Source organism: Phocoena sinus, chromosome 3 (assembly GCF_008692025.1).
Source record: "Phocoena sinus isolate mPhoSin1 chromosome 3, mPhoSin1.pri, whole genome shotgun sequence".
Taxonomy (NCBI): domain Eukaryota; kingdom Metazoa; phylum Chordata; class Mammalia; order Artiodactyla; family Phocoenidae; genus Phocoena; species Phocoena sinus.
In genome coordinates this window covers 132,592,524-132,616,267 of record NC_045765.1, presented here as the reverse complement: position 1 = coordinate 132,616,267, position 23,744 = coordinate 132,592,524, and the positions used below count along the sequence as shown (strand labels likewise).

At 38.7% G+C, this 23,744-nt stretch overlaps 1 protein-coding gene across 2 annotated transcripts in view; it reads left to right on the top strand.

Moving 5' to 3' along the window:
• The first annotated feature begins 22,834 nt into the window (after positions 1–22,834).
• The window catches only part of NDUFS4 (NADH:ubiquinone oxidoreductase subunit S4), a 121,911-nt gene continuing 121,001 nt past the window's right edge, over positions 22,835–23,744 (top strand). For both annotated transcript variants that reach the window (XM_032628961.1, XM_032628962.1), the window contains exon 1: positions 22,835–22,968. In XM_032628961.1, the coding sequence (XP_032484852.1) occupies positions 22,871–22,968 (98 nt within the window). In that variant the 5' untranslated portion in view covers positions 22,835–22,870. The remainder of the gene's footprint in view (positions 22,969–23,744) is intronic.

The following is a 23,744-nucleotide window of genomic DNA, read 5'->3' as shown; positions in this document are numbered from 1 at the left end:
CACGTGATACAAATGTCATAGGACTCATTGGATCGTACTGTTACTTTAAAAAACGTTCATTTTACCAGTTCTCTTTAAATTTCAAGTCCTAAAAACTAAAATAGTATTTAAAAAAGCAAACTATAGACTGGTAATAAAGTAAGACATATTTACTAAGCACTCATATCAGCACATCAAAAAATCGGATAAAGCTGAAATAAAGATTTTATTTCAAAAGGTTTTATGTGTGTAATAATCTTATTAGTATCCTGACAATAGTATACCTTTACTACATACGTTTTGTAAAATTTAAAATGTTTACAGATGCTTATTAGAAAATGAATAAGCCCCAGATGTTCAGAAGCCACTCACAATGTCAAATTTAATTTTAAAATAAACTGTTTTTTTCTCCTCTTCCAGGACAACAAAAGAAAATTTATAGTACGTATCTATCCTCTGGATAATAATGTTATCATTTAAAATGTGGTATTTTTCTCTCTTAAGAAAACTGTTCTGATAATCCTTGAACTTAAGAAAAACTGTTGATAAGCATTTAATAATTCCAAATTTATTAATCACTCTTCTTGTTTACAAAGGAACAATATAATTACCCAGTGTATCTCAATAAGAGGGAGGCATGAAGTAATAAAGATACCAACTGATGAAATCAAAACCATGTGGAAGCTTGGCAAGAAGATCAGGACAACCAAATTACAATTTAAAAATTAATCTTTTTGGAATTTTTGGTAATTGAGTAATCAAGAAAAATAAATTCTATGTTGTTATAAACCAGTTCCTGTTCAAAACTTTAAAATAATGTCTTTTTGCAAGAGAATGTTGCTGGAGCTGACAAGGTCTGGGACAGTTTTCAATGTTAAATGAAACTTAAAAGGCTTCTTTTTCTTTTGCAATTATTCATTTCTTGGGTTCAGTGAAACGTGTTGGGTCACAAGAATGATCTTATTTTACTTTCCTTTTACCTCCAAAACATAGTGTTATAAAATAAAAGTTACAGAAAAAAAAATCTACTTCTAACAAAAAGGGGCATTTTAAAAAGAGCTACAAGTAGTTTTTTACATTAAAAAGAAACTCAATGTAGTAAATTACTGTATCTGAATATCTTATTTTTGCACCACATTTAAATCATTGGAGCCAGGAAAAGTAAATGCCAACGCTTGATTCAAAGAGATATTTATCACATTCTCTAAACTGATGGGAAGAATACACAGACACAATAGGGATTACAACTCTCTTTGATGAAATCTCCCTGATTTGAACCTGTTTTTTCCTCTTTCATGGAACAAGAGACAATCTCCCTGAAATAAATATTTCCCCCTTTGAAAAATGATTCAAACAAAAGATAACTGGGCAAAATAAGGTGCCGAACACATAGTTAAGGTGGGAAATAATAAATAAATATAAACAGATAAAACACTAAGATTACATCTCTCTACCATATTTTCTAAAGAAAAAATGTAACGAGCAGACAACCACTTGTAATTTACAAGCTGAAGTCTTCCTTTGACAGCCCATGGATCAATTAAATCCTCTTCAAATTAGTTTTGATGTGTTAATGTGTGAGCTCCCCACCTCCCCAAGATTCCATGGACCATTACTGGGGTTTTATGCTGGCTTTCCTTTGAATTGTTTCTAGTGTTTTGTTGCATGTTAATACGAGGTCATTTAAAGCTATGTAAATACAGAGAAAAATAACTCTAAAGCAGATTATTCTCTACTTTGCTTTATTTTCTCTCACTACCTTATGTCTTCTAGCTAAGAAAAGATAGAAAATATTTGAGCCTTGCTTAGCTTTTCTCTTTGATAGCTGCATGTGTAATCTTTAGCAATACTTAGATTATCAAAATACAGCAGGTGGCCATATCCCAATTTCCACAACCTGTTCAAAAACACCTAGATTCTCAAAATTGTTAACCTTAACCTGTCACAGATACTTAACTCTAATACAGAGTGACTAACAGGTAAAGAAAGAAAAATTTAAATTTATGACTGGGTAATTCCTTTCACATATGATGGGATCCAAAACAATACCTCAGTTTTATCTGACAGGGAATTACTGTCACGTTTGCCTCCCCAATGCTTCCTGTTGGGGGTGAGTGGTCTATTCTTCAGCATGACAAAGTCTGATTTCTGAATGGCTGGTAGTGTCAAAGGGCCATTAGTATGCTAAGCCTTTTAGTGGCATGGGATAGCTCCATCCTGCTTTCCTCAATTGTTGCAATTGGGCCACGTGACTAACTGATGATTTCAAGGCAAGCTTTGGAATCTTGCTGTCTTCCAGAAATTAATATTCCTCCTGGTAATATAATCTATTGACTCCTCTTGCCCAATTCTTTAATGCCTGAATGGAGGTACAGTCCTAGTGAAACTCCCGAGCAATGAGAAAAAAAGAAGACTCAGCAAATAAAATCGCTAGATTCGCTCACAATTAGATTTTCAGAGTTTAAAAAGACAAGTCTAATCTGTTTGGAAAACTGTTGACAGCTTTTATCATCTCCATTTTAAAAGTTCTACAAATAATGGTGACAGAATTTGAAAGCAATTTTTCAAAACTGAATTAACTATAAAAATGTTTGTAGATCTTATTTTATTTTGTTTAGTCAACTCTCTACTGCCCAGCACTGAAATTTCTTTTGCATTTCTTGAAAATATTCTTTTCATGCTTATTAACTGCCAACACCCACAGAGAGGATGGTAGAATAAACACAAAATAATCATCTGAAAATTAAACAGAGTGGACCAGATGATTTCTGTTTCTATACTGACTAGCTACTTATTTTATTATGTCTTATGCTTACTCAACAATTAGCCTGCAAACCAATAAGGAAGTTTATTGAAATACCACATTTAGCTTCAAAGAAGATTTGAAAGATGGTGCGCTGTAGATTTGTCTTTCAATAGTTCCAGAGGAAGAGCTGAACGGGGGAGACTAGATAACAAAACTGATCAGTTTCTTGGCCTTGCAAGAATGAAATCTATGTAGCGCGTGTTATTTGGTTAGAGGGGCATTCCAAGAATATCAGCCGCATACATATTCAAATGCAGAGAGAAAATAAACTGCCGAAGTCCAATGCACAACGTGTTTTAGATTATTGACCTATACATTATCCACAAATTTGCCTTTATTTCTAAAGGGTGAAAAACTGAAAACTATGAATATCTTGTCACTCTGTGAACCGGTATAGCAGAGACAGCCTGGCTTTTCAAAAAACTTTTTTTTTTCCCTAGGGCACAAAGCTAGGCCATACATCCCTGCCTCCCTTGCAGTTAGGTGTAATTATTTGACTGTGTTTCAGCTGTAGGATGTATTTAGCTAATAGGATGTGCTTCACTGCCAGGCCTGACCCATGAAAGTCTCCCACAAATGATCTTTTATACCCTTTCTCCACCTGCAGGCCTGACTCAGAGCATGGCGACGTTGAAAACTTACGATGAAGAGGGCAGACCCACAAGATAGAACTAGCCTCCATTCTAGAAACACTGCTTACGGGAAAACTCCACACCAATCAAGAATACTTTTATTGAACGTTACATGAGTTAGAAATAAATATATGAAGAAATATTTATTGTTTTCAATAAAGAAATATTGATTTTGAAGCCATTGCACTTTTCATACTGGAAGTGGAGTACGGCTGAAAATGACAACTCCACCTTTGTGACATTGGTTTAGTGGTGGGGCATCAAGCAGTAAGGAAACTGATATCGGAGGCTGGAAAGATAGAGAATCATAATGCCTAGAAGCAAAACATATGATAAAATTGTCTTCAATGATAGTTTAAAGTGTTACCGCTCCCCACATGTCAGGCCAGTACATCGAGAGATGAGTTGTTAGGGCAAGGAATAACAACTTTATTTGGAAAGACAGCAAACCAAAAAGAGGATGGACTCGAGCCACAAAGAAACATCTTGCCTGAGTTAGAATTCAGGCTTCTTTTATACTAAAAGGGAAGGTGTAAAGTCAAACATTTCCTGGTTCTGGTCTGCCTCTGGAGGGTATATGTTAATTTCTTCCTCCCTGTAGTCATTCACAGGTGAGTTTGGTCAAGATGTTTCCTGTGAAATAAACAAAGGTATTTTAGCTTAATGTTCATTACCTGGAAGGCAGGGTTCCCAGAGATGGGCCATTATGTATAATTCAAGCTTATAGGCAACATCCATTTAGTGATTAACTTGTAATAGAATACAAAAAGTTCTTCCCTATTACAAGAGGAAGACCATATAACCTCTGAACCTGTAGCACTCGTGGAAGTGACTGGAAAAAGCAGGGGTAGCTGCTTTCAGCAAGCTATCGCAAGAAACTGATGTACTCTGGGGGGAAAAAAAATCAGTTTACAAACAGAGATGAAAGGGAATAAAGACAGTCCAGAAACTTAGTTCCTCGAAGGACTGGAAAAGTCAACTGCTTCTAAATCCTACGGAATAGGAAAAAAGACTGAAAAAAAAGTTTTTGGCAAAAAAGGGCTACACAGCAACTGTATGTTCCAGTTTTCCCAGGATAGTCATGTTTTATGCCTCTTGTTTCTGCCTAAATATTAATAGTATTATTATGACTCATTTTGGCAAAAATCAGATTACAGATGTCATCTCCCTAACCAAAGTTCAGGTGCCCTGAAGGTAGCTGGCTAGATAAGAGAAAAAAAAGTCATTGCATTATGTAGTTATCTACTGCTGTGTAACAATCCCAAAATTAGTAGATTAAAACACAGCCATTTACCTACTCATGATTGAGCAATTGTGAAATAGCTCAGAGGGATGGATGTATTATCTCTGCTCCACAAGGAACCAGGTTGGGTGACTCAGTAGCTGCATTTAACTGAAACAGTATTTATCATAAGAGGCAAGGAGGCAAAAAAATAAATGAGGCTTGAGAGTTATGTCTAGGAAGGACCCTTAGGTGTGGTTACTGACATATGGAACTAAAAATACATCAATCAGAAATCTACTATGATTTTGAAGGAATTGAACTATCAAACACAATTAAAAGCCCAAACTTGTACGTTGAGAGCAAGCAGTAAAAACTGGGCAGTTCCCAAGAAGGGCATACTTCAGATGTATCTATGGAGAATAGATATTTGGTGATAAGAAGAGCAGACTGGGGGGCTTCCCTGGTGGCGCAGTGGTTGAGAATCGCCTGCCAATGCAGGGGACACGGGTTTGATCCCTGGTCCAGGTAGATCCCACATGCTGCGGAGCAACACAGCCCTTGTGCCACAACTACTGAGCCTGCAGTGTTGTAACTAGTGAAGCTGGCGCGCCTAGAGCCCGTGCTCCAAACAAGAGGAGCCACCGCAGTGAGAAGCCCACACACCTCAACAAACAGTAGCCCCTGCTCACACAATTAGAGAAAGCCCATGCGCAGCAATGAAGAACCCAACGCAGCAAATAAATAAATAAATAAATAAATAAATAAATAAATGAAAAGAAAAAACATACAGGGAACTCTGGCAAATTAAAAAAAAAAAAAAAGAAAAGCAGACTGGGTTAGAGACATTTATGTGTTAACCAAAGTCCATTTCCTTTTCCTTCAGAGTACATAGATATGATACTATTCCCAGAATTCCCCTTGCAGTTAAGTGTAACTGTATGACTGAATTATGGTCAATGGAATGTGGGAAAAGTGCTGTATGCCACTTCCAAGTCTGATCCATTAAAAACTTTCCACATTATCTGCATGGTATCTTTTCTCATCCACCTATTGAAGGCAAATTTCCCTACGGATCTTGAGAAGAGTGGAGCCTGGGTCCCTGGTCTGACTTGGAACACCTTATTTTACTGATATGTGAGAAATAAACTTTTATTTTGATGAGCTTCTGAGAACTTAGGGTGTATTTGTTAAAGCAGTCAGCATTATTTTAACTAACACAAGGAAATTAAATGTACCAGAGATAAATGCTATTTGATTCACAAATTATTATACAGTCAGCCTTATTTATGATCAAGAAAATGAATTGTATTTATTGTAAAAATATATTTTTAAGTTTTAATTTTATTTTATGGGTTCAGGAAGAAAATAAAGCCTATATTTCTTAGGTAAAAGTTGGGATATCTACCTGGCTCACACACTTTCCTTTAGAATTTGGCTCTTCTGAAGGGATGGGCATAGGCAGCCATCTCTAGTCCATGTAACATGGCCACCCAGTCCAGCTGATTGGCAGGGATGGAGATCTGACCCAAGATGAACCAATCTGATTCTTCTTTCATAGGAATTTGGTACTAGGAAAATACTAAGTAAGAATTGAGCATAACTGAATCATTTTAATGGTGGGATTGTAGTGTGAACTCTATAAACTTCTGTTGATTAATAAATAAAATATATGATGGGATGTCCAAGATTTGTTTTAAAATACTCCAGAAAAAAAAATTGAGTAGGACGTGTGTTTATGGGTTTTAATGTTTTTAAAATATCAGGGTAGTATAATAAATTCCCATGTAATCATTAGCCAGTTTCTACAATTATCAACATTTTGTTACTCTTGGTTCTATGAGCACACTTTTTTTTTTTTTTTTTTTTTTTTTTTTTTTTATTTTTTTTTTTGTGGTACGTGGGCCTCTCACTGTTGTGGCCTCTCCTGTTGCGGAGCACAGGCTCCGGACACACAGGCTCAGCGGCCATGGCTCATGGGCCCAGCCTATGAGCACACTTTTTAAAAGCAGTATATCTCTTGTATGGTTAAAAATTTAGATTCTGAGAGAGATCTTCAAGATGGCGGAGGAGTAAGATATGGAGATCACCTTCCTCTCCACAGATACATCAAAAATACATCTACATGTGGAACAACTCCTACAGAACACCTACTGAACGCTGACAGAAGACTTCAGACTTCCCAAAAGTCAAGAAACTCCCCACGTACCTAGCCATGTGACTGACAGGGTCTTGGGTCAGGACAGGGTCCTGACAGCCGAGTGTCAGGCCTGAGCCTCTGAGGTGGGAGAGCCAAGTTCGGGACACTGGTCCACCAGACACCTCCCGGCCACACGTAATATTAGACGGTGAAAGCTCTCCCAGAGATCTTCATGTCAACGCATAGACCTAGCTCCACTCGACCAGCAAGCTACAGTGCTGGACACCCTATGCCAAACAACTAGCAAGACAGGAACACAACCCTACCCATTAGCAGAGAGGCTGCCTAAAATCATAATAAGTTCACAGATACCCCACAACACATCAGTGGATGTGGTCCTGCCCACCAGAAAGACAAGATCCAGTCTCATCCACCAGAACACAAGCACCAGTCCCCTCTACCAGGAAGCCTACACAACCCACTGAACCAACCTTACCCACTGGGGGCAGACACCAAAAACAATGGGAACTACAAACCTGCAACCTTAGAAAAGGAGACCCCAGTAAGTTAAGCAAAATGAGAAGACAGAGAAAAATAGCACATGAAGGAGCAAAGTAAAAACGCACCAGAAAAAACAAATGAAGAGGAAATAGGCAGGCCACCTCAAAAAGAATTCAGAATAACAATAGTAAAGATGATCCAAAATCTTGGAAATAGAATGGAGAAAATGCAAGAAATGTTTAACAAGGACCTAGAAGAACTAAAGAGCAAACAAACAGTGATGAACAACACAAAAAATGAAATTAAAAATTCTCTAGAAGGAATCAATAGCAGAATAACTGAGGCAGAAGAACGGATAAGTGACCTGGAAGACAAAATAGTGGAAATAACTACCACAGAGCAGAATAAAGAAAAAAGAATGAAAAGAATTGAGGACAGTCTCAGAGACATCTGGGAAAACATTAAATGCACCAACATTTGAATTATAGGGGTCCCAGAAGAAGAAGAGAAAAGAAAGGGACTGAGAAAATATTTGAAGAGATTATAGTTGAAAACCTCCCTAATACGGGAAAGGAAATAGCTAATCAAGTCCAGGAAGTGCAGAGAATCCCATACAGGATAAATCCAAGGAGAAACACACCTTAAAATTTCCTTAAAAAACTAAATATAGAACTACCATATGACCCAGCAATCCCACTACTGGGCATATACCCTGAGAAAACCATAATTCAATAAGAGTCGTGTACCACAATGTTCACTGCAGCACTATTTACAATAGCCAGGACATGGAAGCAACCTAAGTGTCCATCAACAGATGCATGGATGAAGAAGATGTGGCACATATATACAATGGAACATTACTCAGCCATAAAAAGAAATGAAACCAAGTTATTTGTAGTGAGGTGGATGGACCTAGAGTTTGTCATATTGAGTGAAGTAAGTCAGAAAGAGAAAGACAAATACCGTACGCTAACACATATATGGAATCTAAAAAAAAAAAAATTGGTTCTGAAGAACCTAGCGACAGGACAGGAATAAAGACGCAGATGTAGAGAATGGACTTCAGGACACAGGGAGGGGGAGGGGTAAGCTGGGATGAAGTGAGAGAGTGGCATGGACAAATATACACTACCAAATGTAAAATAGATAGCTAGTGGGAAGCAGCCACATAGCACAGGGAGATCAGCTTGGTCGTTTGTATCCACCTGGAGGGGTGGGATAGGAAGGGTGTGAGGGAGACGCAAGAGGGAGGAGATATGGGGATATATGTATGCGTATAGCTGATTCACTTGGTTATATAGCAGCAACTAACACAACATTGTAAAGCAATTATACTCCAATAAAGATGTTTAAAAAAAGGAATTTAGATTCTGGGATGTGATGGACTAGGCTTCATATATTGTTTTTGTCACTTTCTAGTAGTATCTAGGTTGTGCAAATTACTTTCTCCTCTGTAAAGTGCAATATTCTCACATGCAACAGAAAGAAAATGTAGTACTTCATAGGGCTGATTAAGATTAAATAAAACATGTAAAGCACTTAGCACATTATCCAGTACATAGTAGGTTTGTAAGATTTTACTTTTTAATTTTTACTAGTGCCATAGCAGAAATTTGTACAAGGTAGAGTGGTGGCATAAAGAAAGACTGATATCTACGCTTCACATGGTGGGGGGAGGGGTGACTTCAAATGAAAAAAGAAACTAAGTTGGATCTTGAAGGTTGCACTAGACATTTCTAAAAGGATAAGATAGTATAAAGGGTATCCAAGAGAGAAAATTCACAGTAGTTTTGGATACATACAAAGATACAATGAATGCTTGTAATATTTTTGGCTGCCCAGGCTGTAAATCTCCTTTGTATGTTTGGGAAATTACTACCTTCTGAATATTGATGAAAGGTGGAGACTGCCTTCCACCAAGAAATCTGAAAATAACACATAACCTTTCCCAGCCCTCTGTGCAGCTAGGATATAAGCATGTGACTCAGATTCAGGCATTCAGACACATTTGCCCTGGATTTTGGAGAGGAAGTCATTGATACCAAGAGCCCAGGGCAGTGGAGAATCCATTACGGAGACAGGTGGCAGTACTAATGGCAGTGATACCCAGTTTTCATGAACAGCAGTGGCCGTGGTTCCAGCAGTGGGATCTAGTCTCCAGTGATATACAAAACAGCTGTGCATCTGTATCTATCATGGCCATGGTAGGGTTCTCAGCAGGCTAGTTTCTGCAGCATGTTTTTCTTTGGTCCTGCTTTCTGCCTAGTTTCCTGGGCTACTGCTCCCTTTTAATTGAGCTCAGTTCTCCAGGCCTCCTGTGATTCTATCTGCTACCTCATATGTTTTCAACAATTTCCTCTTCTAAAGTCACAATAGGTTTCTGTTGCTTCCAACTAGGAATCCTGATAGACAAGACCATAGAGCAGGGTAAGGGGGAGTGTGTGGTAGATGCGGGGTTTGGGATCTTGAAATTTTAGAACTGTGGTATGCTGAACTTTTTCCAGCTTCTCTTAGATTTCTTCCTTGACTTCCCTGCTCTGCCATTTCATAAGGAACAACCTCTCCCGGGTTCTCTTGACTTCGAGCTGCCAGGTGGGTTCAGTTAATGGGAGGTACTGGCAGACTGGAGGGCAAGATGGATATTTATCTGCTTCCCCTCTCCAGCTTGAGGGGTGATGTCTGGCACTTTTTCCATCATTCTGTTCCAGTTCCCGTTGGATTATCTATCCCTCCCTGGTCCCAGCTCCTACTCAGCCTCCCTTGCTATGGTTTCAAAGCCCATGGATTACCCCAGCTTTGGAGCTCTGGTCACACCACTTACTCCCTGTGGTCCTTAGCCCTAGGGGTGACAGCAGCTCCTGCTGATTCTGATATCTGAGTTGTCTCATAATCTCCCTTGTTTGGCTCCTCAGCAATTCCATCACCTGTGTAAACAATTCCCTGAATTAAATTTCCTCTGTTTGAAACAGTGGTTTCTGTTTTCCTGGCAGGACATTGACTGATATGTATGTCAAGGAAAGCCTCCTTGAAAGGTGACATTTGATCAAAGCTTATGAGAGGAGGGAGTTAGCCATGTTGATATGTGGCGGGGGGGGGGGAGTGAATTCCAGGCAGAAGGAACAATCAACGCAAAGGTCCTATGGTGAGAAAATGCCTGGTATGTTGAAGAAAAGCGCAGAGTGAAAGAGAGAATACTAGTAGGTGAGGTAGGAGAGGTAATGGAGCCCGATCATCTCTGATGGAGGGTTTCGATCAAGGGCGTATCATGAATTGCCTGATATTTTAAAAGGACCATTGTGGCAACTGTGTTGAGAATATACTATAGGGGACAGAGACAAAAGGAAGTCATGCTCAAAGACTCTAGCAGCATTCTAGGCAAGAGATGATGGTAGCTTGGACCTGTGAGCTAGCAATAGAGGTAGTGAGAAGTGATTATATTATAGTTATACTTTGAAGGCAGAGCCAAAGGAATTTATTAGGATGAGAGAGAAAGAGAGGAGTGAAGAAGGACTGTAATGATGTTGCAATGTCTAGCTAGGGATACACAAAGCGACCAGAAGTCTTCTGGCATGGCAGTGAGAAGTTATCTGCCTGTGTTTCTCTAACAGCTACACAAATTTATTTTCCTTAGGTTCTTCTGGACCTCTTCCAATGTCAATGGACATTGAACAGTTGTTCAGCTGTTGATGAATCTCATGTAGAGGGACTTTGTGGCCACTCTGTAGTATGGAATCATCTTTCAGAAATATTCCAAGATGTTTCAGAACTAGTGTTCCAGAGAGAGAGAAGGGAGTTAAGGATAACTCCATAGTTTTTAGCTTGAACGACTAAAAGGATAAGGTTGCCATTAGTTAGGATGGGGAAGGCTATCAGATTTGGGGGTGGGATCAAGAATTCAATTTTGGACATTTTTAGCTGGTGATATCTATTAAACACCTAAGTGAGAAAATCAAGTAAATAAGTGGAAATACAAATCTTTAATTCATGATAAAAGACTAAGCTGGAGATAAAGGTTTGGGAGCTATTGGTAAATAGATGACATTTAAAAGCTATGGGACTGAATGAGGTTGTCAAGGGAGAAGAAGAGAAGACCGAGGATTGAGTCCTAGAACACCCCAAACATTAACAAGTTTGGGAGAGAAGGAGGAATCAGGAACTGGAGTCTGAGAAAGAGCATATAAATGAAATGGAAGGAAAACCAGGACAGTATGGTGTCCTGGAAAGCAAGTGAAGCAAGTGTATTGAGAAATGAGAAATCAATTGTGTCAAATGACATGAAGTCTGAGAATTGATAATTGGCCTTAGCAACATGGAGGATATTGGTGATTTTGAAAGAACAGTTTTAGTGGAATCAAAGCATTGGGAGAATAGGAGAATTGCAGACAGTGTATAGAGACGACTATTTAGAAAATTGTTTCAGAGATGTGGCAATAGTTGGTGGGATAAATTGAGTCAAGATAAGTGTTGTTTTTGAAAATGGGAGAAATAACAACATGCTTGTGAACTGAGAAGGATGTTCCAGGATATAGTGAAATATTTACGGTGTAGAAGAGAAGAGACAGAATTACTGGGGCAATGTCCTCAGGTAGATGATTCAGGATGGATCTAGTGCACAAGTCGAGGATCACCTTTAGATAGGGGCAGGGATAGTTCATCTATGATAACCAAGGGAAGGCAGAATATGTAGGTGCAGCTGCTGATAAGTGATATGATGATGGGTATCTGGAGAACGGCTCTTCTGATTAATGAAATTTCTCAGTGAAGCGGGAAAGTCACCAGCAAGATGTGGGGATAGGAGAAGAGGTAACAGAGGTTTGAGGAGAAAGAAGAAGGTGTAAAAGAGTAAATGGGTTAAGAATGCATGAATATAGAACATAGGAAAGTTTAATATGATTGGCAAGTAACATTAAGAGCCAACTTGAGGTTTGTGATAAAGTGAGACAAATCAGTAGAGGTTGGTGCTTTTCCCCAGTTGTGTTCAGTTGTGTGCAGGGGCAGGATAGAAAGACAGGTGAATTTAACTTAGGTGGCAGTTTTGCTGAGTATAAGAAATAGAGAGGGGCAAGGGAGTTGTGAGTGTAAGCAAGAAAATGGTCATAATAATTGGCCGTGGAACTTAATCTGGATAAGGGGGGAGAGCCACCATCAAGGGAGTGGTGATAGGATCAATGGATCGGCAGTTCTTATGGAATCAAAGGATGGTTGGAGTATCCAGGGTCCTTCCACCTCATTATTTGCTCATCATAGGGCTCTTGTTTTCATGGTCTGAGTCTTCACATTTGCATCTACATAGCAGGATGATAGAAGAAATAAAGAAAAAGGGGGAGGGCAGGGCAAAGAGGTGCAACTACTATCTATGTTTAAAGGAGGTTTCCCAGAAATTGTCACATGATACTTTTTTCTTACGTTTCTTTGGTCAGAACTTGTTACATGGTTATTCCTAGCAATAAAATAAAATCTTTATTCCAGAGACCAATAAATAATGGCTTCTATCACTAATGAAAAAGAGGAGGAAATATATTAGGCAATTACTATATTTCTTTGTTTCTAAAATTTGCATTTCCCCACATTTTACCTCTCTGACATCAGGATATATAATACAGTTGGTATTGTGTCATGGTTTAATTGTTGCATTTTTTTGTACTTAATAGTCCAGAAAATAACGATGCATTTTACAGTTGATGACATCCTATATTGGAAGAAAGATAGGAGTATTTTGCCAAGACAGAGAATACTGGATGGGACAGACAGATTTGCTCTAGGTGAAAGAAAGGGAAGAAATATAATTTGTTTGGTTTTCTTCATGTTAAGTTTGAGAATGACCCATAAACAGTTGAAAATTTAGGATTGGAACTCCAGATCGTGAAGGGACATGTGATCAAATTTATGTGGGAAAATTCCTCCAATTTTTTTGAATTTTGATTGTTTGTACCCTTTGATTTCCAAAAATAATTTCAAGTGGTATTTCTTCACTATAGGTAGAAATGATTTCATTTGTTGCCAAAGCCTCAGCAGCCCTGCCAGATGTCATAATAATTTTATAAGATGATAAGGTATTCATTCAAGATTTTCAATTAAATTAGCAGTGAGAAATAAAATGTGATTTAAAATATTAGTTTGTAGCCAATAAATGATGGTGGAATTTTTTCATGTCTACAGTGATTGCATGTGAAACTTCTGATAGAAATGTCTGGTTTTAATTTAGTTTCTTCTGGATGCTTTATTGAAGACCCATGTGTAAAGGGAAAAAATTAAAACCAGACAACTTCAGATCCACTGTAAATTTCACATGGCCTCAGAAAGACTAAACTAAATGTTTCTTTTGGCCACCATGCTTGAAATGCAAGCAAAAAGTAAAATCAATTCATATTTTAATACTCCTATTTGAAGTAATAAAATAGTATTTGGACCTAGATATTTATTAAGCCTAGTGGTAGAACCTATGGTTTGGGTGAAATTGTTAAAAAAATAAATGCACACAGCAACTTATTTGTGTTCCAAGCTCAGACCTATATCCTGTATTTGAAATGTGAGAAATAAGGAAATGAAAGGGGTTATTAAAATTCTTTTTTTAAATGCAAGCCTAATAAATGGTAGATTTATGGTTTCAGGTCTTTTGCCAGCAACACTGGGCCCCGACCCCTAACATCCCACGAAGGTCTTCAGGAAATGGCACTTGATCAAAGATGAAATATTAGAAACCAATAAGATCTGTAGACCTGAGTGAAAAATCCCTTAAAAGCAATTTGTACAAACTTTTTATGAACAAAAATAGCAAAAAGAAAAGGCTCTCTCCCCTGATTTTTGATATATATATATTTTTTCTTTTTTTGATATATATTTTTAAAATTTATTATTTATTTATTAGATTTTTGATATTTTTAAAGTTCCAATTATTTTCATTCATTCATTCACTCATTCACTCATGTATTCTATGCTTTCTTTGGGTCCTACTGTGTGTCAGGAACTAGGCTAGGTACAGGCAAAATGATTAGCAAAAACAGATATGACCCTTGTCCTCAGAGAACTTACTTTACATTCTAGAGAAAGAGATGATTACATTGCATTAAAATCACAGCATGCAATCCAATCCAAAAATGGGCAGAAGACCTGAACAGACATTTCTCCAAAGAAGACATACAGATTGCCAACAAACACATGAAAGGATGCTCAACATCACTAACCATTAGAAAAATGCAAATCAAAACTACAATGAGGTATCACTTCACACCAGTCAGAATGGCCATCATCAAAAAGTCTACAAACAATAAATGCTGGATTGGGTGTGGAGAAAAGGGAACCCTCTTGCACTGTTGGTGGGAATGTAAATTGATACAACCACTATGGAGAACAGTATGGAAGTTCCTTTAAAAACTAAAAATAGAACTACCATATGACCCAGCAATCCCACTACTGGGCATATACCCTGAGAAAACCACAATTCAATAAGAGTCACGTACCACAATGTTCATTGAAGCTCTATTTACAATAGCCAGGACATGGAAGCAACCTAAGTGTCCATCGACAGATGCATGGATAAAGAAGATGTGGCACATATATACAATGGAATATTAGTCAGCCATAAAAAGGAACGAAATTGAGTTATTTGTAGTGAGGTGGATGGACCTAGAGACTGTCATACAGAGTGAAGTAAGTCAGAAAGAGAAAAGCAAATACTGTATGCTAACACAGATATACGGAAAAAAAGAAAAGGTTCTGAAGAACCTAGCAACAGGACAGGAATAAAGACGCAGACGTAGAGAATGGACTTGAGGACACAGGGAGGGGGAAAGGTAAGCTGGGACGGAGTGAGAGAGTGGCATGGACATATATACACTACCAAATGTAAAATAGATAGCTAGTGGGAAGCAGCCACATAGCACAGGGAGATCAGCTCAGTGCTTTATGTCCACCTAGAGGGGTGGGATAGGGAGAGTGGGAGGGAGACGCAACAGGGAGAAGAAATGGGGATATATGTATATGAATAGCTGATTCACTTTGTTATACAGCAGAAACTAACACACCATTGTAAAGCAATTTTATTCCAGTAAAGATGTTTTAAAAAATGCATTAGATAGAAAAGGAAAATTAAAAAATCACAGCATGGGAGGTGTTCTGAAGGAGAAAGTTATGGTGCTAGGTGGGTCTATAAAAAGAGGAATTGACATGGTCACGGAAGTCAGAGAAGTAATTCTTGTGTAAGGGCATCAGTAACAATATTTTTGGTTGTAGGATATCTAACAGATGTAGGCTTAAACAATTAAGCCATTTTATTTCATATAACAAGAAGACTGGAGGTGTTTTGATCAGGGTTGATTCAGAAGCTCAACAATGCCATTAAAGCCCTAGGCTTGTTCCCTTTCTCTGCTCTTCCATCCTTTCTTGTTGACTAGGCTCTTATCTGTCTCCTTTTGCTGAGATTCCACAGCTCTAGGCATTATGTCCTCATTCAACTGTATCCAAATGCAGGATAAGAGACCTTTTCCATTGCGTGTCTCCGTTTTTCAGATGCCTTTTTTTCCCAGAAGGAATTTCAGATCCCTTGGCCTTGGACATGTCCATGTGCTAGCTTCAAGTTGATGGGAAAGCAAGTATACAACATTTTTTAGTCTCTATAGTAGGAATCAGGCTTTATCATCAAGGAAGGGGGAGGTGGGAAATGCTTATAAGATACCTGCATTTTCTACCACAGGGAGTGACTCTTAGGCTGTGATCTGAAGGGCAAGGAGGATGACTAGAGAAGAGGCAAGGAAGAGACCATTTGTGAAAGGCTCTGGGGCATTACAGAAAGCCAGTCAGTGGGCTAGAGAGGAAGGAAGGTGAGAGACAGACCATGTGGAGCCTGTCAGATCAGGTGAAGGGATTTTGTCTTTATCCTGAGGACAATGGTAAGCCACTGGATTTATACAGGTGACATGACATGTGTTCACTTCCAGAGTGGATATAAATTGGAGGCCAGAATGAATGTGGTAACCCAGTAGGGGCCATTGCAGATCTCCAGGTACAAGGGAGAGTAAAATTATATAGTTCACTAATTATTGTAAGCTAAGTAAAAATATCTTCATTTGATTAATTGCAGAAATAGAATAATTGTTCCCAGAAACAGCACTGTGAAGGTAAGAAAAAGTTTGCGACCATAAGTGGAAGGAGATTGACCTTATTTACTGGAGGATTTTCTCCCATATTTTATAATTCATATTTATCATAAGAAGTTCATAAAGTGCTGAAACTTACAAAAATGCTAAGGAGGAAAAATAAAGTGGGGAAGACATATAGAAAGCATTGGGGTGGGGTGAAAAGTTTAGACAGGGTGCTCAGGAAGGACCTCACTGAGAAGGTGACATGTGAGCAAAAACGTGAAGAAGGGGAGAGAGAGAGATAGAAAGAGAGAGATAAGATTATTCCAGATACAGGGAACAGCATTCTAGCCACAGAGAACAGCAAGCACAAAGGCCTTGAGATAGAAGTGGGCCTGGTGTATTCTGAGAATATCAAGGAGACCAATGGGTCTAGAATGCAGTGAGTGAAGGGACAGCAGTAAGAAGTGAGGTCAGAGAGACTTCAGGGTTCCTAGTATACAGGGCTTTATACGTTATAATAAGGCCTTGGCTTTTACTCTAATTGAGATAAGAAGTCCCTGAAGGGTTCTGAACAGAAGAATGGCATGATCTGACTTTTGTTTCAATAGCTTTGATTGCTATGTGGAAGCAACTAGAAGCCTTGTGCAAGAATCCATGAAAGAGGTGATGGTGGCTTGGATCAGAGTATTAATAGTAGAGGAAGGAAAAATAGTCCAATTCTGGATACATTTTAAAGATTGAGGGACTTCCCTGGTGGCATAGTGGTTAAGAATCTGCCTGCCAATATAGGGGACATGGGTTCGAGCCCTTAGTTGCCACGAAGCAGCTAAGCCCATGCACAACAAGTACTGAGCCTGCACGCCCTAGAGCCCGTACTCTGCAACAAGAGAAGCCACTGCGATGAGTAGCCTGTGCTCCACAACAAGAGTAGCCCCCGCTCGCTGCAACTACAGAAAGCCCAGGTGCAGCAGCGAAGACCCAATGCAGCCAAAAATAAATAAATAAATTAATTAATAAAAAAAGATTGAGCTGAAAGGTAAAAGAAAGAGAGGAATTAAGAATGCCTCCAATGTTACCACGTGATCCAGCAATTCCACTTCTGGGCTATATCTGAAGCAAATGAAATCACTATGTTGGAGAGATACCTGCACCCTCATATCTATTGCAGAATTATTTATAATAGCCATGACATGGAAGCAACCTAAGTGTTCACCAATGAATGAAAGGATAAAGAAAATGTGGTACACACACACATACACACACACATACACAATGGAATATTATTCAGCCATAAAAAGATAGAAAATTTTAAATTTATTGCCATTTGTGACAACATGGATGAAACTTGAGGGCATTATGCTATGTGAAATAAGTCAGACAGAGTAAGATAAATACTGTATGAAATCACTTATATGTGAAATCTAAAAAAAACAAGGGACTTCCCTGGTGGTTCAGTGGTTAAGACTCCACGTTCCCAACGCAGGGGGCAGGGGGCAGATCCCTGGTCAGGAACTAAGATCCCACACAGTGCAGACAAAAAAAAAAAAAAAAAAGATAAAAAAAATAAAAAAAAAACGAACTCAGAAACAGAGTAGATAGGTGGTTTCCAGGGGAAAGGTGGGGCTGGTGAGAATGGGGGTGAGGGTGGGAATGGACGAAGGTATTCAAAGGGTACAAAGTAAACTTCCAGTTATAAAATGATTAAGTTCTGGGGATGTAATGTACAGCCTTGTGACCATAATGAATGATATTGTGTTATATATTTGAAAGTTGCTAAGAGAGACGATCTTAAAAGTTCTCAGGGCTTCCCTGGTGGCGCAGTGGTTAAGAATCCACCTGCCAATGTAGGGGACACGGGTTTGAGCCCTGGTCTGGGAAGATCCCACATGCCGCGGAGCAACTAAGCCCGTGCACCACAGCTACTGAGCCTGTGCTCTAGAGCCCGCGAGCCACAACTACTGAAGCCTGCGTGCCTAGAGCCTGTGCTCTGCAACAAGAGAAGCCACCACAATGAGAAGCCCGCTCACCGCGACGAAGAATAGCCCCTGCTTACCGCAATTAGAGCAAAGCCTGTGCACAGCAACGAAGACCCAATGCAGCCAAAAATAAATAAAATAAATTAAAAAAAAAAAAAAGTTCTCAGCACACACACATACACAAAGGTAACCGTGTGAAGTGATACACGTATTCACTATTGTGGTAACTGTTTTGCAATATATGTGTATATCGAATCGTCACAACGTATACCTTGAACTTATACAATGTTGTACGCCAGTCATGTCTCAATAAAGCCGGAGGATAAAAGTGACTCCAAAGATATTATGAATATCCAAGTCTGGAATATTAATAGCATGGGATCAATTTTTAGAAGCATCTGTTAAAGTCTTCCACAATTAGTATTCTCCCCAGAATATCATTTGGTAAATGAAGTAAAAGACATTGAGTTAAAAGCTATGCCAAACTATTGAGGAGTCAGATAAGGTTAGATAGTGAGTACTCGCTGGTAGTAAAACAAGTGTTTTAGGTTGCTATTTTGTTTAGCAATGATGAGCAGCTCAGGAGAATTCTGGTCACCATGCATGAGATGCCAGCAAAAGTTACCATCAATTCATATTTTAATACTCCTATTGCAATAATAAGACGGCATTTAGACCTAGACATTCTATTAAGCTTAGTGGTAGTCTATAGTTTTGGTGAAATTGTTTTAAAGAAATGCACACAGCCAGTTACTTCTATTCCATTCTCAGACTTATATCCTGTATGTGAGGTCAGAAAGAACTCATGTATGGGCGGATGAGGGAATCCAGCAGCAGGTCAGTAAAACCAGAGATTCTATAGGAGTGTATTATTGGCAATGCTGGTTTTGGATCATGGGCTGAGTAAAAAGGCAAAAAACGCAGACAGTGGGGTTTTGCTGAGGACTGCAAGCTCATAGAAGGAAAGGACTAGAGTAGGTGGTAGGTGGAGAGGTTGGCTTTCTATCAATAGGACTAGAAGCAGGGCTATAGTAAGTTGTCCTTATGAACATTTGGGCGGATCATAAGTTTCTCCTCAAAAAAGAAAACATATTTAAAAAAATTTAATCTAAAATCAAAGCCACCTTGGCCTTAAAATCCCCCCAAATAGAGAATTCAGAAATAGCCACACATAAGCTTGGCCAACTGATTTTTTGACAAAGGTACAAAAGCAATTCGATGAGAGAAGAACAGTCTTTTCAACATATATTGCTGAAATAATTCGATATCCACAGGTAAAAAACTGAACTTTGACCTACAATTCACACCTTATTAACTAAAAACTTAACTCAAAAACGAACTCAGAGAGGATCATAGACTTAAATGTGAAAGGTGAAGCTAAAAAACCTTTAGAAGAAAACATAGGAGAAAATCTTCAGGACCTAGGGTTGGTGAACAGTACCTAGACAAGACACCAAAAGCACAATCCATACAAAAGAACAAGAAACAATGTGTTGGCATGGGTACGAAGAAAAGCGAATCTTTGTGCACTGCTGGTGGGAGTGTAAATTAGAAAGCCACGGAAAACAGTATGGAGGTTCCTCAAGAAACTAAAACTAGAACTACCATATGATCCAGCAATTCAACTTCTGGGTATTTATCCAAAGAAGATGCTAATTTGAAAAGATACATGCACCCCATGTTCACTGCAGCAAGATTTACAATAAGCAAGACATGAAAGCAACCTATGTGGCCATCCATAGATGAAAGGATAAAGAAGATGTGGTCTATATATACACAGTGGAATATTACTCAGCCATAAACAATAATGAAATCTTGCCATTTGCAATAACATGGATGGACCTGGAGGGTATTATGCTAAGTGAAATAAGTCAGACAGAGAAAAACAAATACTATGTGATTTCACTTACATGTGTAATCTAAAATACAAAACAAATGCACAAACAAAACAAAACAAAAGCAGACTCATAGATACAGAGAACAAACTGGTGCTTGGCAAAAGGGAGTGGGGAGGGGGAACAGACAAAATAGGTGAAGGGGATTAAGAGGTACAAACTTCCAGCTATAAAATAACTAAGTCAGGATATAATGTACACATGGGGAATTTGGTCAATAATATTCTAACAACTTTGTACAGTGACAGATGTTAAGAGGTCTTCTTGCTATAATCATTTCATAACGTACAAAAGTATCGAATTACTGTTACACACTTGAAACTAACATAATATTATATGTTAATTATAATGCAACAAAAATAAGTAAAACATGGAAGCAAAAGAAAGCATAATTCATAAGTTTAAAAATGACTAAACTGGACTTCATCAACATTAAAAACATTTACTTAGCAACACATCCTGCAAAGAGGATGAAAAGACAAGCTACAGATAGGAAAAAATATTTGTGGACCACATATCTGATGAAAGACTCATATCTAGAATATATAAAGACAAAATGTAACAGTAAAAAACAAATAATGCAACTAGAAAATGGGCAAAATGAGATATTTAACTGAATAGAATATTCATAAAGGCAAATAAGCACATGAAAAGATATTCAACATCATTAGCCATTAGAGGAATACAAATTAAGACCATGATGACATATCACTACACACGTATTATTTATGTTAGGTGAACTGAAATTAAAAATAGTGACAATACCAAATGCCGGCAGGGATACGGAGAAACTGGATCTCATACATTGCTGGTGGGGACGAAAACTGGTATAGCTTTTCTGGAAAATAGTTTAACAGTTTTCTTAAAAAACTAAATATACATTGCACTTTTGAGTATTTATCCCAGAGAAATGAAAATTTATGTCCACACAAAAACCTGTACATGATTGCTCATAGCAGTTTTATTTGTAATAGCCCCAAATGGGAAACAACCAAAATATTCTGCAACAGGTGGATGGTTAATCAAATTGTGGTAGTCCAGATATACATACTATTAGTTTTGTTTTTTGGCAGCATCTGGACTAATACACCATGGAACACTACTCAGCAATAAAAAGGGATGAACTATTGTTAAATGCAATAACTTGGATGGATCTCAATGGCATTATGCTGAGTGAAAGAAGCCAATTTCAAAAAGTCATATACTGCAAGATTCCATTACATAACATTCTTGAAATACAAAATTATAAAAATGGAAACAGTAGTGGTGGCCAGGGATTGGGAGGTAGGTACTACTGTGAAAGAGTAGCACCAGGGAAAATTTTTGTGGTGATGGAATAGGTCTGTATCTCGATTGTGTTCGTGGTTTCACGAATTGACACATGTGATAGAATGACATAGGACCATATAAACACTTTATATATCAGTGTCGGTTTCCTAGCTTAGATACTGTACAGCAATTATATAAGATGTAATCAATGGGGGAAACTGGGTGAAAGGTACACAAGATCTCTCTGTATTGTTTTTGCAACTTCCTGTGAAATCGATTTCAAAATTAAAAGTTTAAAAGAAAATTCCCTCTGAGACATCTCTTCTTTCATCTTTCTGTGCGTTTCCTTTTTTCCTGGACATGGCTTTCTCTCTCTTTGGTGCTAGGTGCTATGGTGCTCAATCTCTTTCTTTTCCCCTTTTCCCTATGTATTGAGTTTTCTTTTAATTGGCCTTAATGCAAAACCAAGGCATTCCCCATCCTCCTGTTAATCCTATTCTTTTAATAAAGGTTATGTTTTAACTTGCTTAATTTTAAAAGCAGCAACGTTCTAACTCTTAAAAAAAAATCTTTTAAATAACAACCCCCACAAAGTAGTCTGCTTTTCATTTTATAATCCACAGTTAATCATTGTTCTTAAGGTCAGTAGCCCACAATACAAACATGTTTCCAACAATCGCCTCAGAAGATAATTTTTGTTTTATATGTCTGGTGTCTATGGATTATGATCACACATTCAGGATTTACTGGGAAAAGAGTGATATAAAATATTATGTTCCGTTAGTTTGTCATATAAATACACACATCAAAAAATAATCCTTTGCCAGGCCATGTGTCTAGATTTTTCATCTGGAAAATATGATCATTATAACTATCAACTACAGAACACCAAACTGAATACAGCCCTTTCCTGAGGTCTTGCAAACTTAATCTGGCAACACTTTGGAAAAGTACTACTTAAGGTTCTCAAGAACCCAACGAGCCCTCTGGCTCTTCCAGTGGGCTCAGCCCTAAATATTGAGTCCTTTGAAAAAGTTATGAGTTGCAGGTGTTTAAACTTTCAAGTGTTTTCTTTTGGTCTCTTCATTAACTGCTAAGTAACCAGTCCTTAACAATAAAAAAGGATTTTACTCTATGAGGATGAACTTTACACGTAATGCACTTCTGCATTTTTCTTCCGTCCACTTTCCTTCTTATCTCTTTCACCCAAACGTTTCACCTCTTTCCTAAACTCCATTATTTAACAAAACACCAAACAAGGATAAAATTAACCCAAACAACCCACTCCATTGCATTGCGGTTCCATTGGCTTGAAAACGAAGGAAGTTTGTCCCTTGCGGTGATCCGTCCTAGTGTTTGCCTGCAGCAAGATGGCGGCGGTCTCAATGTCAGTGGCGCTGAGGCAAGCGTTGTGGGGGAGAAGGGCAGCGGCTGTAGCGGCCGTTTCCGTTTCCAAGGTTCCTACCAGGTAACAGCATTGTGAGGCTTCTTCAAGCTTCTCGGGTCTCTCCACTTTTGCGGAGGTCTCTGCTGCTGGGTCCCGGAGAAGGCCTCGGGAAAACGTCCTCTGCTGACCCTTTCCACGGGAGAGGGCGGGCGGATTTGGGACTAGCTGCGACCTGGGGAAGCTTGGCCAGGCCCGCGGGGGCGTGAATGCGGGGGGGGGGGGGAGGAGTACCTCTGGTTTCTTGGAAACTTGGACTGCTGCTGTGAGGGGTCTGCGGAGTGGGGCTGTCTCCGGAGCTAAGAGCCGAACCCCCAGAGAGGGGGCGGAGTCTCACTCATTTTTCTCCCCACTTTCCGCACCCCTCCATTTTTTACCTGTTTGCCCGTCACTCCAGTCTTTACTGGAGGGTTAAATCACTTCCTCCCCTTCCACGGCTTTAGGTGATATTGATTGGGTTTCTGTACTGAAAGATTGTTTTATTTATCAGGCTGCTTGGGAGGAAAACTTGGTTGGAATTCAACATTAGTAAAAATATCACTGCTAGTAGTACTGGAAAGTAATTTTTAAAGGACTGGTGGTAATGCCGGGAGTTTTCCCATCCAGAATTTTATTAAAGCCTCACAGTGATACAGTAATTCAGAGATTGTTGTCGTTCATTGTTTTGCCTTGAAGCATTTTTGTGATGATTTCTTTTTCGACTTCGTTACTTAACCCTCCATTTCCCTATTTTTCTGAATTTTCCTGACTTTATTATAGTACTAACACAACAGCATACGCGCGCCCGCTCGCGCATACAC